Below are 17,332 nucleotides of genomic sequence, written 5' to 3'. Positions count from 1 at the left end.
TCTCCTCCCTGGGGTTGTTGTATTAGGCACAGGTCTTCTAGAGGGAATTGCCAACTAAACCCCCACCCCTCAATTCTCTACCACGCCCTCTACACACAGACACACGCTTTACACCCTCTGCCTCGGGTCCTGTTGGTTGCAGGGAGATGGGAGCTAGCCTTGCCGTGCGTGAACTCATCTCTCTCTTTTTCTTATTCTTCTCCCATTCTCTCACTCCTTTCTCTATTTAAGTTGTCAGGGTTTCATCCTATTGGGCTGTCAGATGGCAGCAGGCCCAGTGGCTTGGTGTTTTCATTCATTCCCTTCCTCCATTCAGTCATACTTATTAGATTTTTTTTTTAAATGTGTTATTATGTCAGGACTCGTGAGGTAATTTTTTCCCCAGTCTTTATCTCACTTGTTATCACCCCGTCGTCTTGTTTACAAGGAGAAATATTGATAAAGTTGTTTACGAATGCCTGTCCTAGTTTTGTTGTTTTCCAAAACCCTGCAAATATTTATTGAAAGATGGTTTCGATGATACAGTATTTCATGACTCCCTACAACCAGTAAATGTCACCCTCCCTATCTTTTTAAAGTGGCTCCTCAATTTAGCAGTTTGCCGTACCTAGAGATGAGGCGATTGACCCAAGGGCGGTGGAGGTGGGCAGGCTGACCAGAAAGAGATTGGCTCCTGTATTAGGGTCAGAGGTCAGCCTTTATTTCTGTCCAGGGGTCTACCCATGCTGCCTCCAAGATTAGAACCAGTAGAGCAACTGAGCTGGCTGGACGTCCCGGACTATTCTGTACCCCTCTCTCGCTGTCCCTCTCTTCTCACTCTCTTCTTTCATGTCTTTATTCTTATTTTTCCGCTTCCCCTCTCTGTCTCCTCTCTGACCACTGCAACACACGTATTACACATGCACATAGTATAGTATCTCTCCTTCACTCGTCCTCATCCCCTCATCTCTCTGCTGATGTTTGATGACTCTAGTCAAATAATCCTGGTTCGGTTGTGTGACTGGCACTGGTCTTGTCTGTCTCGCTCAGGGCACCTGAAGCCTCTGTTAGAAGTAGCTTCCCCTCACACTGTTCTACTACACATTTAAACTCAATAAAACATCAAACAAACTCTGCTCCCTGACTGTGTCGCAGCTTCCACACACAGATCCCAGATCAGTAGGGTGAAGAGCCGTGGGAGCATTAGCGACTTATTCCGTTGTAATTTAAATCAAGGCTTATTGCAATATGCTTTGATGTAATGGGCTCTGATATTATTCCAGGCAAGGCTGTTCCGCTGCATATTTTAGGTTACCTCTCCTCTCTGGGTTAGAATGGTAATGGGAACAGAGTAGAGGGACTGGGGTATTGTGCTAGACTAGCTGTACTAAACAGTCTACAGACTGGAGGGAGAGGGAGTTAAAACTTCTTATGGCTGGAATCCCGTTAACGGGATGATATGACAACAGCCAGTGAAAGTGCAGGGCGCCAAATTCAAACAACAGAAATCTCATAATTAAAATTCCTCAAACATACATGTATTTTATACCATTTTAAAGGTAATCTTGTTGTTAATCCCACCAAAGTGTCCGATTTCAAATAGGCCTTTCAGCAAAATCACCACAAACGATTATGTTAGGTCACCACCAACTCACAGAAAAATTCAGCCATTTTTCCAGCCAAAGAGAGGAGTCACAAAAAGCACAAATAGAGATAAAATGTATCACTAACCTTTGATTATCTTCATCAGATGACACTTATAGGACTTCATGTTACACAATACATATATGTCTTGTTCGATTAAGTTCATATTTATATCCAAAAACCTTTACATTGGCGCCATGTTCAGAAATGCCTCCAGAATATCCAGAGAAATTGCAGAGAGCCACGTCAAATAACATAAATACTCATCATAAACTTTGATGAAAGATACATGTTTTACATAGAATTAAAGATACACTTGTTCTTAATGCAACCGCTGTGTCAGATTTCAAAAAGCTTTACGGCAAAACACAATATTCAATCATCTGAAAACAGCGTTCAGCCACAAAAGCAAGCCCATACAGTTACCCGCCAAATTGTGCAGTCAACAAAACTCATAAAAAGCATTATAAATCTTCACTTACCTTTGCTGATCTTCGTCGGAATGCACTCCCAGGACTCCCACTTCCACAAGAAATGTTTATTTTGTTCGGTAATGTCCATCATTTATGTCCAAATAGCTTTTTTGCGTGTTTGGTAAACAAATCCAACGTCTGGAAGCGCGTTCACTAAAAGCTGACGAAATGTCCAAAAGTTCCGTAATAGTCAGTAGAAACATTTCAAACAATGTATTGAATCAATCTTTAGAATGTTTTTAACATAAATCTTGAATAACGTTCCAACCGGAGAATTACATTGACTTCAGATGAGCGATGGAACAGAGCTCCCTCTCATGTGAACGCGCATGATCAAAGCATGGTCAGGTCATGGCCGCCCTTCACAGTAGGCATCAGACAAGGTTCTATAGACTGTTGACATCTAGTGGAAGCCGTAACTCATCCATATCTCGCTGTGATTTCAATAGGATCTTGGTTGAAAATCGACCAGCCTCAGAATTCCCACTTCCTGTTTGGATTTTTTCTCGGGTTTTTGCCTGCCATATGAGTTCTGTTATACTCACAGACCTAATTCAAGCAGTTTTAGAAACTTCAGAGTGTTTTCTATCCAATAATAATAATAATATGCATATATTAGCAAATATGACTGAGAAGCAGGCTGTTTACTCTGGGCACCTTTCATCCAAGCTACTCAATACTGCCCCTGCAGCCATAAGAAGTTAAGGAGCACAGAGTATAGTAATTCTTCCTCTGACTGTATGGTCTCAGGACTGACGTAGATATAGAGTATTATAAAGTGGATGTAAACGGACCAGTGCGTCAATAACGTAAGAAATCAATTGTACCAATGGTTATTCAACACATCCTCATGAAATGTTGATTAGGCTATTGTTAGACTGTAATATTGAATATTCAGTCTTTTAATGTTTTTAATATTTTATGTGCATTTCTCTTCCTTCACAGCTTTGCTTCCACTCAACAAAACACACTGTCGTTTGGTGCTCTAGCCAACCAGAGTGCCCCATCATTTGGTAACCTGGCCCAGCAGCAGCAGGGGTCAGGGTTCGGAGCTCCTCAGCCCAGCGGCTTCTCTGGGTTCGGACAGCAGGGAGGAGGAGGTGAGTAGTAATATCTCACCCGTTCAGTTCTATCAGATTATTGCATAGGAACGCTGCTCTAGATTATCCAGATGCACCCCAAGCCTTAATTGACTATTCCCTTCCCTCCCTATTCTTGTGACTAAACTGTATGAAAGGAGTCCAACCCCCGGCTTAGTCATTTCTGCCCCTGCAGTCTCCTCCCCACTCCCCCAGCCACGCTAATAAGGAACAAATTAACAAGGTCCTCGTTTGAAGCCTTGCCAGTGAGTCCCTTCCCCTATTCCCCTGTAGTAAAGCCACAGTTTTTTTAATGTAACCTTTATTTAACTCGGCAATTCAATAAAAACACATTCTTATTTACAATGACGGCCTACCGGGGAATTCGATTTTTACCTTGTCAGCTCGGGAATTCGATACAGCAACCTTTCGGTTACTGGCCCAATGCTCTAACCACTAGGCTACCTGCCGCCCCTGGTTAACTAAGCCCATTAGTGACTGTTTAAATAGCAGTCATTTAGCCTAGTGGCTAATGCTATCCCCAGCACTCTGTCTGCTGTGCAGTACAACAGGGCCACAAGATGCATCGCTAGGTTAATTCTAGGCTAGGCTAGCCGTGGGGATTGTGGAATCCCACAAGTGGCTTCCTATTAACCCACATTCCTACTGCGGTCACATGCCGCCATGCAAGTTATCTTTTTTGTTTGTATATGGCACAGTTTTCTCAAGATGGGAAGAGGAGGGTGGGAAGAACTCTTTCAGCATCTTAAACCGAACAAAAATATAAACGCAACATGTAAAATGTTGGTCCCGTGTTTCATGAGCCTGAAATAAAAGATCCCAGAAATGTTCAAGAAGGTGATTAAACAGCATGATCATTACACAGGTGCAGGGGCAATAAAAGACCACTCTAAAATGTGCAGTTTTGTCACACAATGTCACAGATGTCTCACGTTTTGAAGGAGCGTGCAATTGGAATGCTGACTGCAGGAATGTCCACCAGAACTGTTGCCAGAGAATTCTCTACCATAAGCCGCCTCCAATGTTGTTTTAGAGAATTTGGCAGTACGTCCAACCGGCCTCACAACCGCGGACCACGTGTATGTTTTTGTGTGGGTGAGCGGTTTGCTGATGTCAATGTTGTGAACAGAATGCCCCATGGTGGAGTTATGGTATGGGCAGGCATAATCTACGGACAACGAACACAATTTAATTTTATCGGTTGCAATTTAAATGCAGAGGTACCGCGATGAGATCCTGAGGCCTGTTATGAGGCCCATTTTTTTGTACTGTAGAGTACCAGTCAAAAGTTTGGACGCCTACTCGTTCAAGGGTTTTTCTTTATTTTTACTATTTTCTACATTGTAGAAAAATAGTGAAGACCTCAAAACTATGAAATAATACATATGGAATCATGCCGTAACCCCCAAAAATGTGTTAAATCAAAATATATTTGAGATTTTAGCGTCTTCAAAGTAGCCACCCTTTGCATTGAGGATTGCTTTGAACACTCTTGGTATTCTCTCAACCAGTCTTGAAGGAGTTCCCACATATGCTGAGCACTTGTTGGCTGCTTTTCCTTCACTCTGCGGTCCAACTCATCCCAAACCATCTCAATTGGGTTGAAGTCAGGTGATTGTGGAGGCCAAGTCATCTGATGCGGCACTACCATTACGCTCCTTCTTGATCAAATAGCCCTTACACAGCCTGGAGGTGTATTTTGGGTCATTGTCCTGTTGAAAAACAAATGATAGTCCCACTCAGCGCAAACCCGATTGGATGGTGTATTGCTGCAGAACACTGGTAGCCATGCTGGTTAAGTGTACTGTTTGAATTCTAAATCAATCACAGACGGTGTCACCAGCAAAGCACCATCACACTTCCTCCTCCATGCTTCACGTGGGAACTACACATGTGGAGATCATCCGTTCACCTACTCTGTCTCATAAAGACACGGCGGTTGGAACCAAAAATCTCAAAGTTGGACTCATCAGACCAAAGGACAGATTTCCACCGGTCTAATGTCCATTCCTCGTGTTTCTTGGCCCAAGCAAGTCTCTTCTTATTATTGGTGTCCTTGGGTAGTGGTATCTTTGCAGCAATTCGACCTTGAAGGCCTGATTCACGCAGTCTCTTCTGAACAGTTGATGTTGAGATGTGTTTGTTACTTGAACTCTGTGAAGCATTTATTTGGGCTGCAATTTCTGAGGCTGGTAACTCTAATGAACTCATCTTCTGCAGCAGAGGTAACTCTGGGTCTTCCTTTCCTGTCGCGGGCCTCATGAGAGGCAGTTTCATCATAGCGCCTGATGGTTTTTGTGACCGCACTTGAAGAAACTTTCAAAGTTCTTGAAATGTTCCGTATTGACTGACCTTCATGTCTTAAAGTAATGATGAACGGTCGTTTCTCTTTGCTTATTTGAGCTGTTGTTGCCATAATATGGACTTGGTCTTTTACCAAATAGTGCCATCTTCTGTATACCACCCCTACCTTGTCACAACACAACTGATTGTCTCAAACGCATTCAAGGTTCACCTGTTAATTTAAATGCATTGTAGGTGACTACCTCATGAAGCTGGTTGAGTGAATGCCAAGAGTGTGCAATGCTGTCAAGGCAAAGCGTGGCTGCTTTGAAAAATCTCAAATATATTTTGATTAGTTTTTTGATGAGTACATGATTCCATATGTGTTATTTCATAGTTTTGATGTCTTCACTATTATTCTACAATGTGGAAAATATAAAAAATATAAATCTTTGAATGAGTAGGTGTGTCTAAACTTTTGACTGGTACTGTATCTGTGACCAACAGATGCATATCTGTATTCCCGGGGGCGGCAGGGTAGCCTAGTGGTTAGAGCGTTGGACTAGTAACCGAAAGGTTGCAAGTTCAAATCCCCGAGCTGACAAGGTACAAATCTGTCGTTCTGCCCCTGAACAGGCAGTTAACCCACTGTTTCTAGGCCGTCATTGAAAAATAAGAATTTGTTCTTAACTGACTTGCCTAGTTAAATCAAAAAAAAAAAGGTACATTTGTAAGTCGCTCTGGATAAGAGCGTCTGCTAAATGACTTAAATGTAAATGTAATTCCCATTCATGTGAAATCCATAGATTAGGGCCTATTTCAAATCATGTTAGGTCTAGAGGAACTAGATAAGCAATCACATTATTATGGTTTTTGTTGGCACCCAAGTGGTTGACTGGCTCTGGAACTGAGGTTTTAAGGTGGAAGTAGTAGTAACTCACCCGGGGTTTCTCTCTGTGTTATTCAGTCAACAGAGTCATTTTAAATAGTCTCTACTGATAATTCTACCTAGATCAAGGGTGTCAAACATCTGGGGGGGCAGGCAACTCAATATAATTTAAAATTACTAAAACAAAATTGAAACTGTAGAAATGATACTGAACCTACATTCATACAGTTTCTTGACTGTGTCCAGCTGGCTAATAATCACTGAAATGAAAGCTAGACAGTCAGAGAGCACTGAAAACACCAAACATTGTTTGCACATTTTGACGACACGGAAATCTAAACAATTTTCAGTGCTCCTGGGGCAAAAAGAGTTTGATCTAGATTAAGTGTGTTTTGTTTTTTTGTGTCTATTTTGTTGCAGGTTTTGGGTCTGCTGGCGGTTTTGGATCAAATCAGTAAGTATCACTCATCTTTTTGTGTGTGTGGATGGGTGTTTTGGTGTCTGTTCACATTTGTTGTGTTCATGAGTGTCTTTGTCTTTGCTTGAGTGTATACATTTGTATGTTGAGTGTTTGAACCCTCCCTACACGCACTCGCTTGTGTCTCTGGCAGTAGCGTGTGAAGGAAAAGTGTGACCACAGCCCACTTATAAGAATCTGATGGACAGCACGAATTCATAACAAGCTGCCCTAATATATCATCCCTCCTTCCCCCCTTTGTCCCTCCTGTACCTTATTCAACCCTCACCATTCTCATTTCTAACACCACTGATCTCATCACCCTCGAGGCCTCACCCCAGACACTCGCCTACTCGAGCCGCTTCTCCCTCTTTGCTCTCCTTTTCCCCTACCCCATCTACCGCTCTCCTTTTCCCCCTACCCCATCTACCGCTCTCCTTTTCCCCCTACCTCTTCCCTTTCTCCGTCCTTTATCTCCTGCCTCATCCCTCTCTCTCCCTCCCTCCCTCCTTTATCTCCTGCCTCCTCCCTACTTTCTTTATCTCTGCCCTCCCTCTCTCCCCTCCTCCCTCCCTCTCTCTCCCCCCTCCTGCCTCCTCCCTCTCTCTCTCCCATCCTGCCCCCTCCCTCTCTCTCTCTCTCCCATCCTGCCTCCTCTCTCCCCCTCTCTCTCTCTCTTCCTGCCTCCTCCCTCTCTCTGCCTCCTCCCTATCTCTCCCTCCCCTCCCTCCCTCCCTCTCTCTCTCCCATCCTGCCTCCTCCCTCCCTCTCTCCCTCCTTTTGTCTCTGCCCTCCTTTTCCTCCTCCCACTCTCCCGTGCCTCCTCTCATTGTGCTGCTGTGTCACATGGCTCCTGTGTATCCCCCAGGGTGCATTGCAGTGGAATGCGACCTGAAGTGCCCAGGAGAGTGTGGCGACACGGCCCAGCTCAGAGTCATTCACACGCTGTTAGATAAGCTCCTCTGTCTCCCTCTGTTCCGCTTCACCCTCTCCCCTCCTCTTCTCCCTGTTCTTGTCTTCTATTGCTTGCTTTCTCTTCCTCGTCCCTCCTTTAACCCCCCATTTCTGACCTTGCTCCCTCCCTCATCCCCCCCTTCTTCCTAATTCTCCTTCGCTCTCCTCTGTTCTTCCTCATCCTCTCATCGTACCCATTTTATATTTGTTGATGAGAGCAAAATGCTGCCAAATGCTCTCAGATGGTCCTCTGTATGTTTTAGTTTCATTTGATGCAACTAGAATGTATGCTTAAAGAAACATGGTTTATATTAATACTCTTTGACACAAGCAAGCATTGCGGGGGTTTTTTTACAAGTCTTGATGTCATTCTGAATACATTTTCATGAAGCAAAGTGTTTTCATGTAGACAGAATTTACAGTACATAACGGCAGCTATATGTAGTTCTTAAGTGAAGTTCATTTCATTCCCTCCTCCGTCGCATAGAAACTGATGCCACTCTTCATGTAGCTGCGTCCTAGTATGACTCTAACTACCTGGACAGATCTCAAGTCCCTCTCATCACTCTTCCTCTCCTCCTTCTAGTCCCATTCCTACTTTCTTCTCTCCACCTCCCTCAGTTCTCCCCCCCGCCCGCCTATCTCAACCCTCTCTCTCCTTCTCTGTTCCACCCATCCATTTATGCCTTCATCTTCCCTTTTTAGTGTGCTATGTGTTGATATGTGTATCGTGTGCCCTCCAGGGCTCCCTCCTCATATATGTTGTATGTCCCTGTGTATACAGTACGTACATCCCTCACAGTACTGTCAGACAGCAGTAGTATTCCTCATAATCATCAGTCAGGGCAAAGCAGGGCCTAGGGGGAAAAGTCCAAACCATCACATAATAAGGTAGCTAACCTTCCAAGCAGAATTTTGTTTTTTTTGTTTTGTTTCTGTCTTCATTGTTTGTTTTTTTCTTCAGATCATCTTCTCAAACGTTTGGAGCCGGTCCGGGTTGGAGAAGCTAGTTTTTGTTGACCCCCCTCCCCCCCGCCCCCGGGCGAGTGCACCTCTGGTGTGTGTGACCAGCAACACTGCTCTCTGCAATCAAGCTCTTTGAGTAGACGACACCTAAAGGGAGAAGGGGGAGGAAGGGTGCGCAGGTTGGGGGTGGAAGGAAGGGGGGTTGAGGTGAGACAGTCCAAACTAGTTGTAAAGTATGTAGACTAACCTTATAGACCATCGTAATAGTCTCACGTCAAGTACATCAGTGGTGACTACCATGTGGAATGTGTATTTGGATGAGTGAATTTACATTTTGTGTGTGTTTTTTAAATCAAAACAGTTGGTTGTAACGCTATAATAGATTTGTTCATCCATATGAACTTTGTTTTCCTCTATAAAATAGTTCTGCAGTTCATAATTGAGCCTCGTTCTCACATATTTTGAATCTGGGAAAGTTTAAAACTTTCAATTGAAGTTTTAAGATATCTTATATTCCAAGCTTTAGTAGTTCTGATAAGAATCAAGTTCTTAATGTTTCTCAAAACGTGTCTTGTCTCACTAAATGGAGTAGAAAATATCATCCTCAGCAACAATAATTCATCATTTACTGACTCCAGACAAGACTTAGTCAAGTCGTTGATAGAAGTATCAACTCTTGATTGCGTACAATGAACTGCAATATGAGAAAATATTTTGCTTTTTATAATGCCTACTGCTGGTACCCCCATTCCTATAAATATGTATATTTTATACATGGAAAATGGGAAATAAACTTGGCAATTCTCAAATGTGTATCTAATGTAGTCTCTCATTTTTTGACAATGCACTGAAGATGAGCACTAATTGATCGCCTTTTGTTGTTTTAATGATGACAGCCTCTGGCTATTTTCCTATTGCTTTTGTGTCTGTTTTATTTATTTTTTATTTAACTAGGCAAGTCCGTTAAGAACAAATTCTTATTTACAATGGCGGCCTACCCCGGCCACATCCTCGCCTAACCCAGACGACACCGGAGTCTGTCTGTCTGCTTATTAAACAGAAGATTTCATATATGATTAGCTTGCAGTTTAACAATTAGATGTCTTTGGACTAAATACTTTACTGACTATTGTATCCGTGGGGAAAATTTGTTGTAAATTTGTGGCAGTATCATGTAAGTTGATGTAATTCATTCATCAACCTTGGATTAAGAGTATTAAAATCAGAGAGGAGCTGCTGAAGAGGGTTGTCTCTGGCATTAGCTGGCGAAAAATGAAATAATTGAATGCAGCGTAAGTAAGGTAAGGGAGCTACAGGCGGGTGGAGAATGTGGAGGAATTCTCTGGCCCTTATTAAGTATTAGACATTTGGATGTAAGCCTAAGACATTGCAGGAATGAGTGTATAGTGAAAAGAGGGGTGCTAGTGTTTTGTAGTGGTATCTGGTCTTTGTGGCTGTCACCAGATTGCCATCCATGGCCACCGCAATTGAGAATGTCACCGTCGCTCTGTCCCCTTAACTCTGGCGGGCCTGGCAATGGGGGGAATGTTGCAAGCCCAGCCACTCAAGTGATTGGGGAATGTTGCAGTCACAACATGTGACCTAGAGTCCTAGCTTCCCACTGTAACAGTTGAATTTATCCTCCCCTGTTTGCTAGGATATGATTGGTCACACACACTGTCGTCAGGGCAGATAATATTAGAGATGGATAACAGTCAGTGGTATCAGAGGTAGGCAAGACTAGAGAGAGGGAGTTACATTTGTATTGGACTTCTGGATGTTTTCTTCCGCTTATTTTTCATACTAATGTACAGTACCAGTCAAGTTTGGAGACACGTACTCATTCCAGGGTTTTTCTTTATTTTTTACTATTTTCTACATTGTAGAATAATGGTGAAGACATCAAAACTATGAAATAACATATGGAAACATAAATTAACCAAAAAAGTGTTAAACAAATATATTTGAGATTCTTCAAAGTAGCCACCATTTGCCTTGATGACAGCTTTGCACACTCTTGACAGTCTCTCACCCAGCTTCATGAGGTAGTTACCTGGAATGCATTTCAATTAACAGGTGTGCCTTGTTAAAAGTTCATTTGTGGATTTTCTTTCCTTAGTGTGTTTGAGACAATCATTTATGTTATGACATGGTAGGGGTGGTATACAGAAGATAGTCCTATTTGGTAAAAGACCAAGTCCATATTATGGCAAGAACAGATCAAATAATCAAAGGGAAGTGACAGTCCATCATTACTTTAAGACATGAAGGTCAGTCAAACATTTAAAGAACTTTGAAAGTTTGTTCAAGTGCAGTCGCAAAAACCATCAAGCGCTATGATGAAACTGGCTCTCATGAGGCCCGCGACAGGAAAGGAAGACCTCTGCTGCAGAAGATGAGTTCATTAGAGTTACCAGCCTCAGAAATTGCAGCCCAAATAAATGCTTCACAGAGTTCAAGTAACAAACACATCTCAACTTCAACTGTTCAGAGGAGACTGCGTGAATCAGGCCTTCATGGTCGAATTGCTGCAAAGAAACCACTACTAAAGGACACCAATAATAAGAAGAGACTTGCTTTGGCCAAGAAACACAACCAATGGACATTAGACCGAGAATTTTGGTTTCAACCGCCGTGTCTTTGTGAGACGCAGAGTAGGTGAACGGATTATCTCCGCATGTGTGGTTCCCACCGTGAAGCATGGAGGAGGAAGTGTGATGGTGTGGGGGTGCTTTGCTGGTGACACTGTCTGATTTATTTACAATTAAAGGCACACTTAACCAGCATGGCTACCACAGCATTTCAACTGGACAATGACCCGACACACCTCCAGGCTGTGTAAGGGCTATTTGACCAAGAAAGAGAATGATGGAGTGCTGCATCAGATGACCTGGCCTCCACAGTCACCCGACCTCAACCCAATTGAGATGGTTTGGGATGAGTTGGACCGCAAAGTGAAGGAAAAGCAGCCATCAAGTGCTCAGCATATTTGTAACTCCTTCAAAACTGTTGGAAAAGCATTCCAGGTGAAGTGTGCAAAGCTGTCATCAAGGCAAAGGGTGGCTACTTTGAAGAATCTAAAATATATTTTGATGTGTTTACCACTTATTGTTACTACATGATTCCATATCTGTTATTTCATAGTTTTGATATCTTCACTATTATTCTACAAATAGTAAAGATAAAGAAAAACCTTTGAGTAGGTGTGTCTAAACTTTTGACTGGTACTGTATGTTTTGCTGTTATTGCCCAAGGGGAAGTGTGTGTGTGTGTGTGAAATGTCAGTCATAGGTATACGTATGTGGAATATCAGATCCGTTTTAATATATCTCACTTGGCAATTAATTATACTGTAATGAAACAGCAGGTCTCGAACCCTCAACCTTCTAGCCCGAAGTCCAGCGCGCTATCGACTGTGCCGCAAAAGCATGCTCGTGCGGCAGAGTCGATTTCTGCGCTAATAAACCCAGGGTCGTTACAATACATTTTGCTACACAAGCTACCACGGAGCCAAAACTGCACTGTTTGGATTGTAGGTTTACAGCACAGTATCCGCTCTCCTTCCCACAATTGACTTATTTGAACAGATCAAGAACAGTCTACTTTGTGTTGTGGATTTGCTGCTGCTGCGCAACGCTGATACGTACTCCGTGTCCTGTGGTGCTCAACAATGACAACTCCCAGAGTGCAGCACTGCCTTCTCTTTCGTCCTTTTCTCTCCCTCTGTCGTTGCATCCCTCTGACAGAGATCGGGAGAGTAAAGCAGTCATACAAGCACCCATGGGGACAGCAGCTGTTTTTGAGGAATTCAGATAAAAAATAACCACTCGGTCGGTTTCTCTCTCCCTCTTTTTACAGAGGGGTGATTGGCATTGTTCACGCTCTCGCTGCTTCATCGGTCCAGCCTTTTCTGCTCGCTGGCTTGTCTACAAGCCGGCAGAGTGTGTAATGCAATAAGCCCACCCAGTGTTGGATGCAGGGCTGATTTCTGGGGGGTCAACCTATGTTGATATACCCAGAGACCTACAGTTAAAGTCGTAAGTTTACATAAACTTAGGTTAGAGTCATTAGAACTTGTTTTTCAGCCACTCCACAAATTGTTTACAGACAGATTATTTCACTTATAAATTCACTGTATCACAATTCCAGTAGGTCAGATGTTTACATACACTAAGTTGACTGTGCCTTTAAACAGCTTGGGAAATTCCAGAAAATTATGTCATGGCTTTAGAAGCTTCTGATAGGCTAATTGACATCATTTGAGTCAATTGGAGGTGTGCCTGTGGATGTATTTCAAGGCATACCTTCAAACTCAGTGCATCTTTGCTTGACATCATGGGAAAATCAAAAGAAATCAGCCAAGACCTCAGAAAAACAATTGTAGACCTCCACAAGTCTGGTTCATCCTTGGGAGCAATTTCCAAACGCCTGAAGGTACCACGTTCATCTGTACAAACAATAGTACGCAAGTATAAACACCATGGGACCACGCAGCCGTCATACCGCTCAGGAAGGAGATGTGTTCTGTCTGCTAGAGATAAACGTGCTTTGGTGTGAAAAGTGCAAATCAATCCAAGAACAACAGCAAAGGACCTTGTGAAGATGCTGGAGGAAACAAGTACAAAGTATCTATATCCACAGTAAAACGAGTCCTGTATCGACATAACCTGAAAGGCCGCTTAGCAAGGAAGAAGCCACTGCTCCAAAACCCGCCATAAAAAGCCAGACTACGGTTTGCAACTGCACATGGGGACAAATATCATACTTTTTGGAGAAATGTCCTCTGGTCTGATGAAACAAAAATAGAAAATAGAATAGATCGTTATGTTTGGAGGAGAAAGGGGGAGGCTTGCAAGCCGAAGAACACCATCCCAACCGTGAAGCACGGGGGTGGCAGCATCATGTTGTGGCGGTGATTTGCTGCAGGAGGGACTGGTGTACATCACAAACAGATGGCATCATGAGGAAGGAAAATTATGTGGATATATATTGAAGCAACATCTCAGGACATCAGTCAGGAAGTTAAAGCTTGGTCGCAAATGGGTCTTCCAAATGGACAATGACCCCAAGCATACTTCCAAAGTTGTGGCAAAATGGCTTAAGGACAACAAAATCAAGGTATTGGAGTGGCCATCACAAAGCCCTGACCTCAATCCTATAGAAAATGTGTGGGCAGAACTGAAAAAGCACGTGTGAGCAAGGAGGCCTACAAACCTGACTCAGTTACACCAGCTCTGTGAGGAAGAATGGGCCAAAATTCACCCAATTTGTGGGAGGATACCTGAACTGTTTGACCCAAGTAAAATAATTTAAAGGCAATGCTACCAAATACTAATTGAGTGTATTTGAACTTCTGACCCATTGGGAATGTGATGAAAGAAATAAAGGCTGAAATAAATCATTCTTTCTACTCTTATTCTGACATTTCACATTCTTAAAATAAAGTGGTAATCCTAACTGACCTAAAACAGGGACTTTTTACTAGGATTAAATGTCAGGAATTGTGAAAAACTGTGTTTAAATGTATTTGGTTAAGGTGTATGTAAACTTCCGACTTCAACTGTATGTAGCTAGCATTTAGAGGTATGGCACCTGTCCTGTTTTCTCGTCAGATGTATGCCACTTTTAGGTTATGGGAAAGTTATTGGCTTTAAGTTGAAGGTTTGGTCGCCTGTTGTCACTTACAACTCGTTCATCCTAGGAGAATTGGATTTGATTGTCTTCAAAGCCCCAGTGACTCGTTTAGCAACAGAGGCATGGGTGCCAGTGAGGGTAGCATTTGATAACCTTGGTATAAATACCCCTTTCTCCCCACCACAGGGATTGGACAGGGAGAGAGGTAAACAGATGTTTTAAAGTCTGATTTGGAGAGTGTAGTCATTAATCACTATGGTCTAGCTTTGTGGCTGGCAGCTTATTTTATTATGTAACTGGATGCAAGCGAATGATAGCACACCGGAGACTCCAAATTCAAGATCAGTGAGAGGTTTGCAAATTCGCACTTCAAACTGTGATTGCTTTCTTATTGCCTGATATACAGTGGCATTAGAGGTGTAGTTAGATGAGGTGTGTGTGTGTGCCATCTCCCAGCTGCCCAGTGCTGTCCCAACAACACCATGTCATGCCAAGTGCATGTAGCCAATGTTCCCTTCACGTGGTCAGAGGTTTTGAAATACTGCTCGCTCTCTCTGTGTGTGTGTGTGTGTGTGTGTGTGTGTGTGTGTGTGTGTGTGTGTGTGTGTGTGTGTGTGTGTGTGTGTGTGTGTGTGTGTGTGTGTGTGTGTGTGTGTGTGTGTGATAAATAGATAGTTGACCCTACTCCCAGTCTGTATTGCCTTGTCTGATTGGACAGTAAGGGTGCAGGAATCAGTCTGTGTGCCCGCTAGGGCTTTTACAGTAATTACATGCAGACATTTTGTATTTGATCACCGTCTGTGCGAGGGCGCGCCAGTGAAATCAGCCATGCGACCCTGACTTTAACATCACATCAGCCAGCCAGTTATCTGATGGAGCCACAATCCACTAACTGAGGAGAGAGGAAATAACCTTCCATATCTTAAGCTGTGTGCTGTCAGTGTTTCTGTGTGGATGTATAGATTTACCTCAGCCGAGATAAGAGTGCCGCAGGCAGACATCGTAAATGAAATGAATCACAATTAGTGTCCACGCTCATCACTGATACCGGAAGAAGGCCGGTATTGTTATTTAAGAGGCTCTCGGTCTTAGCGCTGTTAGCGGAGGCTGGTTATTCATGCCCGGAGTGGAAACGCTCTTTACTGTAAAAACAACCTTCTCTCTCTGTCTACTCCCGTCTGTTAATATAGTACTCAATGTGTAGGTTTATATATGCATGGGTTTGCTGTGAGTTCAGCTGCTGAATGCATCACACGTGATTACAAAATATTAGCATTAGCCCACTATCCGCTGAGCCCCTCTCTTATTTCATCCAGTGATTTAACTCACCCCTTGGTTGGTGTTAAAGTTAATGGTGCCCCCCACTTTCATTGTTTGGGCATTAGCTTATCAAGTAGGAAATTGTCTTTAAACACAAATAACCTAAAAATAAGTTGTTTCTTTCAGATGATCCAGTGAGGTCCCCTAATCCAGGAGGAAACTAAATGGTGTGTTTTCAAGTTGAGAACAAACCTGCTACAGTTAATAATGGAGGCCTGCGCAGCCATGCCGTGTCTAACACTGATGTTTCTGTGCTTTTACAGACCAAGATGGCCTGGACTACAGTAAAGAATCTACGCTGTTTTAATTTGGAGGGAGGGAGATCTGTTATTTTTGCCCACAAGATGTTTATTATGTAAGCTTGGTCTACGGTATCCATAAAGAAATTATATCTGTTTCATCACAGGAAAAGAGCCTAACTAAACTCAAACTTGCTGTTTGTGGCAGTCATGCTTTACTGTACCTTTACAATATTGCGAAGGATTATTCTGAAAAACACTAGCCTGACAACTCACACTAGATTTTTCTGCTGTTCTGTCGTTCGCTACATACTTTAGTCTGAGACTGCCATCATTGAAGTTGTTTGTGGTGACGAGGCGTTGTACAAGAAGTAATCAGCAATTGGATTGTCTCTAACCAATCAGAGTATGAAAGCCAATGATGAACTTTCAAACCACCGCTTTCCTCACGCTCTGGCAAAACCCATAGGTTTCTGGACCAATCAGACGGCCCCAAATGCGTTCCTATTCGGTGAAGGAGGTACTCAGATACAGACTCATTGCAGAGAAGAAACTAACGTCCGTGGGCATGGTGTAGTGTTTGACCTGAACAAGGAGTGTGGGTAGCCAGGCAAGAAATGCACTGGACCCTTGCAGTTTTCAGAAACAGTAGCACATTATTGACCTTACCATGACACCATAATAGGAGTTTATCCAAAAATAGCAGAGTTGTGATTAAATTCCCTTCACATGATCAAATATTTACAGCCTGATATAAATTAGCAACAACAACAAAAAATCCGGTTTTTGCTTTGTCATTATGGGATATTGTGTATAGATTGATGAGGAAAAAATAACAGAATAATCCATTTTAGAATAAGGCTGTAACTTACCAAAATGTGGGACAAGTCTAGGGGTCTGAATACTTTCTGAAGGCACTATATACATATTGATTTCAAAATCAATAGTGGTGGTTGAGAAATTAGTCCCGTAAAATTCCAGCGCAATGAATATTTCATATTTCATGTCAAACCTTGCTCGTTGAAGACACAGTCACATCTCACGGTCTGAAATGTTGCATAAGAACCGCAACAATATGAATACATCTCATTTGAGTTGAATTCCTTCTCAAAGCTTCCCTTCCTGTTCCAGCAAATCTATAGCAGAATTATTAACTGTAGCACTGTTGAGGCAGCTCTTTAACTGCTTCTGGTGATCATTCATTCTTTACCATTAGAAAAATAGGGTCCAACTTATGCACAAGGCTTGCCTGTCGATCAGCTGCCTTGCTTTAGCATGGGAACATGTTCGTGACCAGGCAACACCAGTTGTTGTGGATGTTGTAAGGTGTTACACTTGAAAGGGGCATGTGGAATTTGAAGTGGACGTAAAACATGTTCTGTAGGTGTGCACCG

At 42.8% G+C, this 17,332-nt stretch overlaps 1 protein-coding gene across 6 annotated transcripts in view; it reads left to right on the top strand.

Moving 5' to 3' along the window:
- LOC129864113 (nuclear pore complex protein Nup214-like) overlaps nucleotides 1-16,138 on the top strand; it is a 66,258-nt gene extending 50,120 nt beyond the window's left edge. For 4 of the 6 annotated variants that reach the window (XM_055936719.1, XM_055936718.1, XM_055936721.1 and 1 more), the window contains exons 34-36: nucleotides 3,042-3,196; nucleotides 6,789-6,822; nucleotides 8,744-9,558. In XM_055936719.1, the coding sequence (XP_055792694.1) occupies nucleotides 3,042-3,196; nucleotides 6,789-6,822; nucleotides 8,744-8,789 (235 nt within the window). In that variant the 3' untranslated portion in view covers nucleotides 8,790-9,558. Of the gene's footprint in view, nucleotides 1-3,041; nucleotides 3,197-6,788; nucleotides 6,823-8,743; nucleotides 9,559-15,825; nucleotides 15,867-15,962 lie in introns of those variants that run through there. The other 2 variants (XM_055936723.1, XM_055936722.1) reach the window with 2 other exon arrangements.
- Nucleotides 16,139-17,332: the final 1,194 nt, after the last annotated feature.

Source organism: Salvelinus fontinalis, chromosome 10 (assembly GCF_029448725.1).
Source record: "Salvelinus fontinalis isolate EN_2023a chromosome 10, ASM2944872v1, whole genome shotgun sequence".
In the NCBI taxonomy this organism is placed as follows: Eukaryota; Metazoa; Chordata; class Actinopteri; order Salmoniformes; family Salmonidae; genus Salvelinus; species Salvelinus fontinalis.
Note: the sequence above shows the minus strand (reverse complement) of the source record. Positions and strands in the feature narration are given on the sequence as shown.